At 43.4% G+C, this 13,764-nt stretch overlaps 1 protein-coding gene across 1 annotated transcript in view; it reads left to right on the forward strand.

The window, feature by feature from the left end:
- The first annotated feature begins 2,240 nt into the window (after positions 1-2,240).
- Positions 2,241-13,764, forward strand: part of SYT10 (synaptotagmin 10) — a 34,802-nt gene continuing 23,278 nt past the window's right edge. Inside the window, exon 1 of the mRNA XM_068401533.1 lies at positions 2,241-2,391. Within this exon, the coding sequence (XP_068257634.1) occupies positions 2,241-2,391 (151 nt within the window). The remainder of the gene's footprint in view (positions 2,392-13,764) is intronic.

Consider the following 13,764-nt stretch of genomic DNA (forward strand, 5'->3'; position numbering starts at 1 on the left):
TTTTGACTCTGTTATATTCAACAGCAAAACTGCCAGTAACTTCAGAGAGAAATTTCACTCATGGACTGTGTGATCCATCCATGGGCACAAAGACACTCTGTAGAAAGGTTCAGAAATAGAAGAGCTTACATCTCAGCCTTTAAATGCAATCCTTTCTCTCATTAAAACCAATTCCTGTTTTAAGACACTTCCTTCATCAGTCTGCACACGTATCTCCTGTTAGCTTCTGCTAGAGCTCTGAATATGTCTCAAAGATAAACAGACTGCTTAATTATTAGTTGGTGGTGCATGACAGAATTTTGGTAACAGGACTGTAAATGTCATATGAACAGAAAATATGTTCATATTTTGAAGTTTGGAAGTAGACGTCAGTTGCCTTCACAGTAATGAACATATGTACATACCTTTTTATTGCTGGCAAGCCTATTTTCATGAGACAATTATACAGATTCAGATACCTATGTGGGTTAAACGAGTCTTCAACTAGTACTACACAGTTCTGTGCCCTGACTAGTTATAGTCTAAACATTCTAGAATTTGTCAGAACATTTTGTACAAATAACACAGAGTTTTGACAACGTTAGCCTCAGGAAATGCATTGAACAGGGAATGATTTCTTTAACAGAATCTGCTATTTCTGAAATACCTGCTATATCTGTGAAAAAGTTTTATGGAACAGAATTTCTGTTGATGTTACAGTTTGTATACAACAGAGTCTATCACTTTCCTAAGATTTTGAAAAATACATGTGTATGAATTCACATGCATAGCCTTCAAAATGCCAAGAGGCTGATTTTTAGCAGTATCATCTTGTGTTTTCTTACACATATCTATACTATATGAAATTTCATAATTAGAACTGGAATAAACATTTCTGTATTATTTCATAACTTACAGTTATTGATTGATGGTTATAAAGTTTTCAAATGTTAAACTTTGCAGTTTGTTAGAGAGAGTTATTAATTTTCAGGTAACAGATAAAAAATTCGAAATCTGGAGAAAAAAAAGCACAGCAGTACCCAAGTTAACTTCTTGTGCTTATGAAACCAAGACACCCTAGCAGCAGACTACAGGCAGCGCTGTTAAGCAAACTGCCAGCAGACTTCCTTTCAACTATGTCTAATTAGATTTAAGTATTGAAAGACATACATATGCCATGGAAGTAGAAGCATTTTTCTTCACAAATATAAAAATGTATCAGAATTTCTGTAAGCAGATGAACAAATTAACAGCTTAAGTCTTGTTCAGCTATGCAGCCAACAACTGAACCACTAGCAGTATATGCTGCAGTGATTTTTAGATGTTCAAGCACACGCAGTACCTGGAACTTTTTTACCTATTAAAAAAAAACAACTTTAGAGAACTTGTTGAGGAAATAGACCGGACAATCGTAAGGCTACTCTAACTCCTTTACAAGTTAAAAAAAGAGCCGAAGTCAACTATTTCTAACTCTGCTGATGCAAAGTGTAGTGGAGATGGTGATTTGGGTAATGAGGTTATGTGACGTTGCTCGGTAGACCGAATTGAAGATTAACTGCCCAAGTCACCTAAGAAATAACGTTCCGGGAAAAAAGACCGGAGCGGTGGGGAACAAACTCCGCTTCGTCCTGCCGGCGCGATGAGCGACCGAGGAGCTGGGGCACGAAGCGCGCCGCTGCCATCGGGGCTCAGGGGTCCTGCCGCGGGGAGGGGGCAGGACTCCGCCCGCTGGCACCGGCGCAAGCCCCGCACCGCTCCGCTCCGCACCGCGCAGCCCCTGACCGAGGCCGCCGCCCCAACACCCGCCCGCCGAGCTCCGACCGGGGCCGTCACCCCGGGAGCCGTCCCGGGCGCCACCGCCCCTCGCCCGGCCGTGGGGCGGGGGAAGGAAAAGTTTCCCTGGGGGACGCGGGGAGGTTCCCCCCCCGCACCTGCGCCCCCCCGCGCCGGGCTGCCATTGGCCGAGCCGCCTACCGAAGCCCGCTAGGCACAAAAGGCGTTGCTAAGTGGATGCTTATTTTTTCCCCCCTCTTTTTCTTTTTTTTTTTCCCTCCCCCCCCCCCCCCCCCCACTTTATTTTGTCTCTCCCTCCCCCCCTTCACTACTTCTTCGGAGGAGAGTGCGGGTTCACTCGCGCCGCGCCCGCCGCTTCGCTCTCGCCGCTCCGCTCCGCCCCGCTCCGCTCCCCGCGGGAGGCTGCGCGGGTCGGGCGCGGAGCCGTCCGGCGCCGGCCATGGCTTAGCGGGCGGCCGGGGCAGAAGATGAGTTTCCCCGGGGAGGACGGCGTGGGCAGCCTGTGCCACAAGGCGCTGCAGATCATCTCGGAGCTGTGCCTGGGCGGGCAGGTGGAGCGGGAGAAGTGCGCCGGCATCTTCCCCCTGGAGACCGCCCGTCAGGGCATCGGCGCCACAGGTACCGGTACCGGCCCCGCCGCCCCCGGACACGGCCGCTGCCCCACCGCCAGCCGCCGCTGGGCTCGTCCCTGCCGCCGCCGCGGGGCGGGCAGCGCCAGCGTGGGCGGCCGGAGAGCGCAACTTTTTCCTTTGCCTTCCCTGCGTGCCGAGGGGGCGGAGGGGGGGGGGCAATCACACAGCCCGCTTTAAAATCCTCTCCCTCTCGCACCCGCGGAGGCTGCCGCGCCCGGGAAGCAGCGAAGGAAGCGCAGGTACCGCCGAGCCGCCGCCGCGGGCTGCACCCCGCGCCTGGGGTGCGAGCCAGCGCCCCGGGGCGACGGGGGAAACGTGGGACCGCGGGCCGGGGCGCAGGTGTGGGGACGGGGAGCACGGAGAGGCGCCGAGGGGAGAGAAACCGCCGCCGACGTGCGAGCCCCGCCGTCGGCTGTAGCCGCGCGCCGGAGACGGCCCCTTTCCCCCGCAGCTCCCTCGTTTGCCCCCCGCAGCTCCGCTTCAGCAAGGTTTTCCCGCGCTGGGAATTTCTCTTCATGGACATCTCGGACGCGGGCTGTTGCATGTGTTTGCGGGGCCGTGCGTGCGGGGAGCGGGGGAGAGGGCCGTGTTTGCTCCGCTTATCACGGGTGGGCAGCGCGTTTCCGTGCGACGGGCGCGCCACGCGTGGTCTGCGCCCAGTCGCCCCTCTCTCTTCTCCCGAGCGGTCCTTCTGTGTTTGGCGTGCGGCGCTGGCGGCCCCGCGCTCACGGCTGGCGGCGCCTGGCGCGGCGCGGCGGCGGGGCTGGGGGGGGGGCGAGGCGGCCGGGCGGCTCCGCGGCGGGCGGGCAGCCGCCGCAGCTTGGGGTGCAGCGCGGGCTTGGGGCGCAGCTCGCCAAGCCACGGCTCAGGGTGTCCGTGCGATGAAACTTGACGGAGCCCTCGGCGCTTTCTGAGCGGGGTTTGAGATATTTGACATCCCCTCCGTTAATCGCTGAGGGCGGCAGGAGAGCTTTCTGGCAGCCAGTGGGAACCTGTTGAGTCAGGGCAGCCCTCCAGTGCGGTCCGATCCAGGACTCGTCCAGGAACGTTTTGGAGGGAGAGGGGGGAGGAATTAAGGTTAATTTAACTATTCCGAAGCCAGAAAAATTGTTGGGGTCGAAACCAAGATTTGGACTCCTAATGGTGGTATCTTTGGTCAGTGTTTTCTGGACTGTCAGGATCTTTCGGGATCGGCTCTGCGCTGTTGCGTTATTCTGTGCACTACTCCGGACCCCTTGCTTTCCATGGTACTCATTTTTGGGACGGGGCTTGAAAATTAGTCCAAGTTTCTGTGCTTAATTTCTGCCAGAAGGGTTTTGTATTCTATTCTGTCTGTCCATAAATGCAAATAGACAGCTTGAATTATGGCCAACAAATAACAAGCGTACAGTGCAAATTAAATACATTAACACCAAGTCATGAAAAGCAGCCGGTCCTCAGCATGTGCCCCAGCTGCGCTGTTGCTACCGCCGCAGCTGTTACTTTTTTTTTTTTCCTAATGCCCACAGATTTTACTACCAATTCCACGGTATTTGTAGTATCTCAGAAAAAAAACATGTTCTCTGAAAGAGGAGCGATTCTTCTTGCAGACTCCGGTACCTGCACGGCTTTCCTGGGGCTTTGCGCTTGAGGTGGGCGCTGTTTCCAGCCGCTGAAGGTGGGAGAGGGGGGACGACCCTGCCCGGCCCAGCCTCCGGCCACGACCCGACCCGGCCCGGTGGGCTCAGTCCGCTGCCGGCGCCCCTTCCCCTGCCGGCCCAGCCGCCGGGCAGCAGGGTGCGGGGGGTGGCGGGGGTTGTAGCGTGCTTCCAACAGCGAGGATCGTGTTTTGGGTGTGCTTTGTAGTGCCAGCTACGGAGTTTATTCCAGTCGCGCACTGTGTTTGTTGTCTTGGTCCGAATAGTAGAAGGTTGCATGAAAATAAAATTACCTTGTGGAGCCTGGAAAACTTGTCTCTGAAAAGGTTAGTTTGTCAGACTTTCAGAGAGTACTGCACAGGGAGTTAGTATTAGGTGTCATGTCAAGACAAAGTGGATATATAAACAGGTGGGATATGAAGGATACAAAATGTCCACGAGGGAAACCAAGGTTTGCTGTTTAGGAAATCTGAATCTTCAAGACTTGCCTTGATACTGCATTGTGTACAGTAACAGGATCTTCTTTTTAGACATTTCTTCAAAGTCAACGATTTTCCTGGTTTTCCATTTGTAAACCCTAACTAACTTGCAATTGTTGGATTAGAAAAAAACTGATAATTAACAGACCAGGGACTTCAACCACTGGGTCCCACATCTCAGCTGAGTTCCTAAATCTCACTTTTTCCTCCTTAAAAGGCAACTATTATTAGATGATGAGTGTCAACTTTATTGGCACACATATTAAATTAAACATTAATAACACTGCCAGGGAGCGTATATTAATATTTTCTGGCTCCAGAGGAGGAACAGACACACTGTCGTTGTTGATAATTGACAATACTTTAATATGTAAACACTTGGACAGACAAGACATACATACTCACATGAATTTTATGAACTGAAAGATTGTAAATACAGTGTCTAGGCTGAGAGAAATGTGGTCATTGAAAGGTGAATCATACCATCTCTTCTGCTCTTCAAACGCATGTAGAGTTCCTTATCATCTCTATGGATAAAGTTAATGTTGTCCACAGTGTTGAATATCCATAGTTCCTGTTCATTAAAGGTAGAAATGTTAAGTGTTTTCCATCATCATCCTGAGAATGAAGCCATAAATGTTTGTGTTTTCCTGAAATATCTGTATCTTGCATAGGGTGGTAGCACTTGGTGTGAGAGTCCATATTGTGTAGCCAAATCCTTCTGTGTCTGAGTAAATTCAGCACAGGACTGGTGTCATATGGCTGTAGCTGTATGGTAGCGAGGAGGAATGGCTAGTTTAGCCCTATCAGTTTAGCTGGATCTCCCAAATGATGATGTGGGAAGCACTTTCCCAGCATATGCCCACGCTGGGTGAGACGCATCATGGAACTGGTTCAGTTGTTTGCTTCCTGGGGCTCCAGCTATAGCAATGTGTTGGGAATTAGCTCCTGCAGCAAGCACTGAAGTGTGTGGAGAAGAAACTACTGTAGTAAGAGTTAAGAAGATACCTGAGTTGTGAGGAGGACTTCTGGAAGATGTGGAGAAGATAAAAGACTGAGAGGTTTATTACAGAATAATGGTTTATTATTGTATGTTATATTATTGTTATGTTATAGAATCACAGATAAACTGTCAATGAAAATTCAAAAAGCAAATAGTCCAGGAGACAGTATAAAGAGGAGAGAAAAGAAAAATAATAGTTGGCTATATAGGGATAGTATGTTCTCCCTTCAAATGGTGGGTTCATTCAGTTTTCCTCATCTCAAAAAGAAGATACTTAAAAGTGTCACAAAGGTAGCATAAGTAAAAATCACTGATGAGATTCCATTGGAGGACAGAAGTCTAAAAGATGAGGAGACCCATATTTGGAAAGGAAACAATAGTGCAAGAAACATTTCAGAAGGTAAAAGAGGAGATGGTAAAAAGGAAAGCAGACTTTTTTTAATACAAGAATAAAAACATGCTCTGGAAGTCAAAAATGTTAAAAAAGGCAACTGGAAGTGCTGTGATATGGTTATGTTGGTGGGTGTGACAATTGCTTTCTGTTCTGCTAGACCATGAAAAGCAGCCAAGCTCAGAGGAATCAGCTACTTGAGACAAAAGATGCACCACCCAATCACAGGCTCAAAGCAAAATATGAGGCAATATTGACCTCGTGACCCAAGAAGTTTCACTAGCAAGCAGAGCGGGTGGGTGCTGATTTTTTTGATAGTGTAGGTGTCTCTGTATGAGAAAGAAGCATAACAAGCATAACAGAAACACAAAGAAGAGGAAGACAGAGACACAGTCGGAACAAAAAATGGCAAGTATGGCTTTGGGAAGGCAAAGTACAACAAAATGAAGCAACAAAGCAGAAAGGAGAGCTATTCAGGTTTGCCACTAACCAAAAAAATAACCTCCATGAGTTTGATTCCTCTTATTCTCAGAGAAATAAGAGTTTGGACATTCTTTATGGATAAACAGGATTACATCAAAGAAATGGCAGATTCTTCAATAGCTTTTTCCTCTCAGTGACACCACCACCACCTTAGGACCGTCAATTACTGCTCACTGCTTGGGTCAAGAAGGGGTAATCATATTTAGTGTAATGGATAATTAATCTATGGAGCTCATAGCAAAGAATCTTAGTGAGATAAATCATTTTGTAAATTTCTAGGAGTTTTAGACAATTAGTTAAGATATGACATCTGCTGTTACATTTTCTGCCCTGGTAATTACAAGGACTATTAATTCTCTCATGTCAGGGTAATGCTCGAGAAAAAATGAGGAAGCTGTTTACATTTATGGTACCTTTATTTAGTTAGATGACTATGTGAGCTTTCTTCTGAAGGGTGTAACATTTTTGGCAAAATGCTGAATTAGATGCGCAACTGGTTTGGGTTTTTTTTTTACACCTCCTTTATTTCCAGTAGATTTGAGCAAAATGATTACGATGTTTGTCAAATAATAGGAAGAGTTCAGGTGGAAAACAAATGGGAGCTGGATGTGCAGGATTGCACCTGACAAAATTTATCTCTAATCCAAGTAAATTATTTTCTAGAAGTGTCCAAAATTCATATATGCAGCTTGGTTATACCTGTATTTTGACTCAGGTTATCTGATTAATAAAGGACTCTAATTAATTTTTGCCAGTTAAGCATCCCTCCTCATTTTCAAAGAAACCAAGCACATCAAAGTCCCAGTTGGGGGCATTTCTGAAGGTTAAACCAATTGCATAGAGTGTAATGAGGCATCCTGCTCTGGGGACACGTGTTTAAAATTCATTGTATGTCCTCTGCAAATGGTGGGCAATTTCTGCTGTCTTGCTTTTTTTTTAGGACTGCTGGTCCCGCAGAACTTCACTATCTCATTGTCAGTTCTCATGGGGAACTGATGTTTGTTACAGAGCTGGGAACCCAGTTGGTTCCCTTCCAGGAGGGCATGTTTTAGCCATCTAGAGTGGGTAGAGGGTTCTAGACAGGGATGTTTGCTCTTGCTCTTTTGCTTGTCAGACAGTGAATTTTTTTAAGTTGACCATACGAAGAGCATCGTTTTTTACAGGATTGGTTTTTATTCATCTAAATATTCTACTCACATTTTATTACCATAAAAGTTTAACCTACCAAGTTTGTAACCCTATCCCCGATTGCCAGTTTACTATAGAAGTACAGAGGGAGTAAGAAAACACTGGAGCATCCTGCGCATGGCTATTCTGTAATACAGTCTCGCTCTTCCCTGAAGAGCAATGTCGTGGGTCCTCCTGCTGTAGCTGGCATGAGTCTCCCCTTGGCTGTCAACTGCTTCCCTGACAGCTCTCAACCTGCTGATGGCAGCTGATGGTCTACATTTAGTCTTGGTTCCCTTAAACGTGCGTGTGTGCATGCATGCATTTGCACACACACACATACAGAGTATAAGTTGTAGGTATACGTACACTGCCTGGATGTATTTAGCGTGGAGAAAGAACAGATTTACCCAGTAGTGTGCTTGCAAGCTCGTCAACTCTGCCAAAGCAAGTATGAAGGGGACCAGAAGTGGCTTGAACAAGTGTGAAGACTACTGTCATCAGTGTAGGACTGTCATACAAGAAAGGAACAGTTTTCTTCAGGAGAAAGTAACTTGTGTGCAACAATTGAGCATTCTGTTACAGAGAGATGTGGTAAAATTAAATAATAAACATTTGAACAGTTAACAGACCAATCGAATTATTTACGATACAGCTCATCACCTGGTCAGAACAAAGTTATTACCAGAGGGAGACACGGGTTTTGGGGAAAAAAAGTGCAGGGTTACTGAAAAATATGCTTTCCAGAATCAGTGTTAACAAGCTGCAAAAACCAGCAATGCATCTAATTCAGCAGCATAAAGGTAGAACAGAGGAGTAAACATACCACAGAGACCAGATTAATTTACAGTAGATGTGAAGGCAGTCACAACAATGCAGAAGTACTCAGCATACAGACAGCAGTGATGATACACAGTAAAAGCAAGAGTTTTAAGAAAGAATCTTCCTCCATACACATTTTGCAAAGAAATACAGATGAAAAATACAGGAACGGTTATAACAGCTGGAGGACAAATCTCTAATGATGAAGAGAAAGAGACACAGTGTTTTGCTGGGTCTCATCATATGTGTGAGATGTTCATTATATAATGCTGGGTAAGAATAAACATAACCATGACAATTAAAAAATGACACTTGAGCTGTGTGAACCTTGTTACAGCTATGGCATGCTTATGATTAATGATAGTCCAGTGGGCTTATGATATGTTTTCATTTTGTTTTCTTGTCTGAAAGAGGATAATGAGGTTTTTTTGCAGATGTTCACAGAGTCATCCTCACAAGTGTGAGAGCAGCATGGGACCAAGCCCAAAGTTGTTTTTTCATTTAATGGAAAGCAAGGGGGGCAGACATGGCTTGAGCAGAGATGGGAGTTGCCTCCTATTGAGATTCAGTGAGAGTTAACAAGTAGGAAAGTAGGTAGACCAGAAAAAAAGCCTTGGAAGTGGAGACAAATGACTTACATTTGGTGTGTTAGAGAGGAGTCCAATGTTCAGTGCAACATCTTTTGCTTCCTAGACTGCAGGCAAAACACGATGACCCAGTCAGGCAAAACTGAGAGCCATCCTCTAGTTACACACAGCACACACGTCATGTACTGAGGCTCATAAATACACAGCTGTTGTGAAAGATTCCTTCTGATTTCTGTAAAACAGAAGGTAACGTGGGCTAGGAGAAGGCTAATAAGCTTTTGGGAAATACCCTGTATCTGCTGTACATCACGTAATCTAAAGTCCTGTACATGGAGTTTGAAATGGCAAAAGAGGACATTCCATTTGTGGTTGGACAGATATAGATTATCAGGTGCATTCATAAATAATATAACTTAGATAAAATTATTTTGACAAGAGAGTAATATTTTTATGTGCTGTAATCATGTAGTAAATCACAGTGATACCTGACTTCATTTGATTCTCTTACTGTCAAGAAACGTGCTGCCATAGAGCTCTGCTAGCATCAAGAAGTGGTATACCAGCCAGTAGGTGGTGATGACTGTTTTGGACAAATTCAGACATCAGACTGAATTAACAGCATAGGAGGGAACACATTCGCAATAGGGCTAGAGTCAAAAGATTTGAGGAGGATCTTCAAAGTATGTTTCTCCATGAGAACAGGAGAGGAGATCACCTGAAGACTTTTAAGTGAAAGGCTATTTTTGCCATTTGAAATTTAAGTCACGTGTTTTGACAGGTTCAGGAAAATACAAGACTCTGCACCTGCCACTTTCTGAGGCACACTAAAGCATTACATCCCCATCTGCAGGGATTTGGATGAAACAGAGGTAATTGTGGAGGATGTACTAATGCCAAGTGAAAATGAACACCAGCAACTTTTTATGTTCTTCAAATTTCCCCAGGGAAGACTGAACAGCAGAAGTGACAGGTTAGACCAACTAGTTCATATACATGGGGGTAAGGGAGATTTATTGGTCCCAGACCTTTTATAATTGATAAAGCTCCTGCTTCCAAATGCTAGAAGATCAGACACATTAATTTATCTTGTTGAGCTGACTCCTGATATTCCAGACACAAGAGTTCCTTTTAGAATGGTCGCTATGGAAAGGGTGAAGTTCCTTATAGCTGATCAACAAGAGAACAAATTAAAAGTTAAAGAAAAATATGTTTGAAAAAAGTTACAGAGACATTGTACTTTAAGTATTTGAGAGAACCAAGATCAGATATAGAACAAAGAGGTGAGTCAAAAGAGAATATAACCCCCTTTTTTTCCAGGCGTTCCTTTCCCCCTGTTCCTTTGCTGGCAAGAGTACTCTCTCTTTAGCATGGTCCACATCAGACATGTGCCTACCCCTTATACACATAGGCAGCTACTTCACAGCACTACCTGGTCTCTCTCTCTCCATTCAAGATCATGGATTTGTGGAGTACATTTTTCAAAGTTAAGCATCAAGGGGCATATGCTCTCAGGGCACTGACTAAAATGTAAATAAACTTAATTTGGTTTGGAAATGGAAGTCTGCCAATGTGCATGTTTGCAAATTGATTCATGGGCAGAACTTTTCTGAGGCAAATTTCAAACAAATTGTTGGAAGCTGTAGTACAGAAACCATTGCTCAAAATATTCCCTAGCATCGAGAAAAAAGTTGGGGATGTTTCTGAAGTACTTGCCTAATATGAAAGACTGGCTATCAAGGAGCCTCTTATGGTGGAAGTGTTTCTGAGGATATTTGTAAAAAATGCAGAGAGATTTTGAGGTAAATAGAATTCACACACTTAACAAATAGACATGCCTTTCTCAAATGTGAAATATGAAATTGTCCAAAATTCCTTATCTTGAAAGATTAGTTTTAACTAGAAAACCATGAGGAAAGAAGACACTTTCTTTCAGTTACAGAATTTTATCAAGACTATGAAGATGACATTAAGGATAGAGGTCAGTAAAGGAAGATCACTAGGAGTGAAATGGTAACTCCATTAAGTCACTGGAAGATTTCACACTGATCAGAAGGTGGTGTGTGAGAAAGAGGATTTTCTGCACATTCCTGAGTTTACACAGCGTGAGAACAGGAATGGCAAAAGCATAATGCTACATGTCCAGATGAATATTCAGAAAGGTGTCCTGTTCTGTGCAAATGTGTAGCATTGAATACAAACTGCAATTACCAGTTCAGAAAAAGAATCGTCAAACAACTGCTTGTAGTTCTGGATGATTTTTCTCTTCCTTCATACCAGAGACCAGTGAGAACATTGTTTACAATGATGGCAATTAACGTTGTCAGAGTGAGTATATATCCTTCTGCCTCTAAAAACTTAGGCAGTCTTTGTCACTAGTTCTACATCTTTAAATAATACTTACATATGTGAAGTGCAACCCTGGTCTGATGACACATCCGTCCCTCAGTATCCATTTTCCTTCCCAGCCAGGTTTCCTTGGCAAGGATGTGAGGAAACTCTTAGTCTGCAGAACTGTCTCTTGATGTTTTGTATTCTTAAACCAAACCTCCTATAGAAAGGTCATATGAGACGTATCCAGTGCACGCAAAGATGATTTTTCTACAGATTATTTCAGTCTTCACATAACAGCAAATCTCTCATAACTGCTCAATTGAGTGACTGTCAGAAGTGAGGAAATTAAGCAATATGCTTTTTATGTCAATGTATATGGCATACCGATTGCTTTTTAGCAATAATGGCAGTAAATGTAATTAAATACTTTTTTTTTGTAATGCACTATTTTTTGGTCAAATTCCTGGCAATTAAAATATTTCATGTTTCTGTTTAAGTATTGGTTGTATTATGAAGTACAATATGTGAGGTGGTTTAATTTATTAGTAAAATAGCAAAAATGGAGACTATAATTTGTACAGCTGTTTGTAGAATTAGCTCCTTTGCTCTTGAGACTTCAGATGTTTCATGTGATTGTTTTAAGGCTATAAAGTATACATTTTCTGTAAAGATTTTGGGAGTGACTTAGAATTTGAAATAGTTTAATGGAAATACAGAAAAATCTTAGAAGTACGGGAGTAGGTGTTGAAAGGAGATACCAAGTTATTTGAAGGCTTGAAAAATGTCTTGCAGTGAAAAACTTAAAATAGAATTGGCTAGAAATGCTTTGATGGAATGTTTTTCAGCTGATAGTATCTATTCATCAAATCGAAACTCTGCTGGAAGAGATCAATTTTTGTATTTCTGGTTTTGAAATGTTTACAGCAGTGTCAAAGTTGTTAAAACATCCTGTTTCAACATTTTCTAAATGAAAAAAAAATCACAATTTTCAGTTCTAAGAGCCTTTCTCTCAAAATGTAACCTAATTATACCAACTATGTCTAAACTGAGCTGGAAATATTGCAAATGACCCAAAATCTAATTGCTTTTTCTTTTCTTTTTTTTTTTTTTAAATTTCTGATAGATCATCAACAGTTTCAAGAGTTCTACTTTTTGTCAGGCTTTGAGAATGGAAAAATATTTTGTCCAGCTTAATTTAAAATTCATCTGGTTCAGTTTATTAGAAAAAGTTCCTTCAGTGGGGCATACCTCTATATTAATATATTAAATTCACTTATGACCATTTTCTGGCACTGAGACCAGCTTGTATGTAAGAGCCTCTCTCCGTGCTATTCAAGTCTGTCACCTGCTGAAACAGAAGGACCATATCCAAGCCACCTATTAAGAACGATCATTGGCCTACTCTAATTCCTGATCCATGCCCAGGAATTGGCTGGGAGGGTGTGAACTGGCCCAGTTCAAAACCGTTCCAGGGACTAGTATAGGCAGTTGAGTTTCAAGTCCTGGGTTTGCTTCCTGGCACAGTTTATTTTATCTGTATTTTGTATAGGCATGTCTTATGAAGCATATCATATCTTTTAATCTCTCATACAAAGACATGGAAGAAGCAATGACTGTAAATTAAAACTACAGAAATACAAATCAAACCCACAAATTTGAAACGAGGTGACGAACCACTGAAACGAGCTGTAAACTCAGCATCTCTTAATGTCTTCTCTTGTTGTCAAGGTAGGACAGTCTGCTGCAGCACATGCACAAGGCAAGTAAAAATTACTGGTCTCAGGAAGGATAGCAGGGTAAACAGTAGATTACCAGATAGCCTAATAATCCCTACTGGGGATAAATTACCTAGAAAAATCATATGTAAAAGTATCATTTGCTTCTTGTGTTGCATGATTATTAGATATAATTATGCATCCATTCATTTTATGGAAGCACCTTAAATCAGAATTTGCCATATGACTTGCTCATTAAGCTGACATGCATATTCTAAGGCTGTGTTTTGACATTTAACAACAGGCAGAAAAGGAGGACACCTTTCTCAGGACTGGCAGGAAATGTTCAAGGAGGCATACTTGTGTTCAAGGCAGGGCAGCAGTTTGTGCCAAACTCTTTAAGTCAAGAAGCACATCCTCAGCCAACTCCCTCCTGACACTGGCCAGGACTTATATGATGTAAGGTTAGGCAGAACTGTATCATCTTTCAAATCTCCAGACTGCAAACATTTTCTATTTGCTTTTGCTAATTCTCATGCATTTTCATGTTGAATGGCCCTTGAGCTCTGTGTTTGTTACTGAGAGATGTACCTGGATATTACATATTAATAAAGAAAATGTTCCCAAATTTTCTATTGGAATCTTCGTCTCTCAATGGGACCTGTGAGCTCTGTGGAGCTCATACATACCTAGAGGACTATTTTTCTTCCGGTTATCCTCTAGAAAAAATATGCTCAAACTCTT

Source organism: Nyctibius grandis, chromosome 5 (genome assembly GCF_013368605.1).
Source record: "Nyctibius grandis isolate bNycGra1 chromosome 5, bNycGra1.pri, whole genome shotgun sequence".
In the NCBI taxonomy this organism is placed as follows: domain Eukaryota; kingdom Metazoa; phylum Chordata; class Aves; order Nyctibiiformes; family Nyctibiidae; genus Nyctibius; species Nyctibius grandis.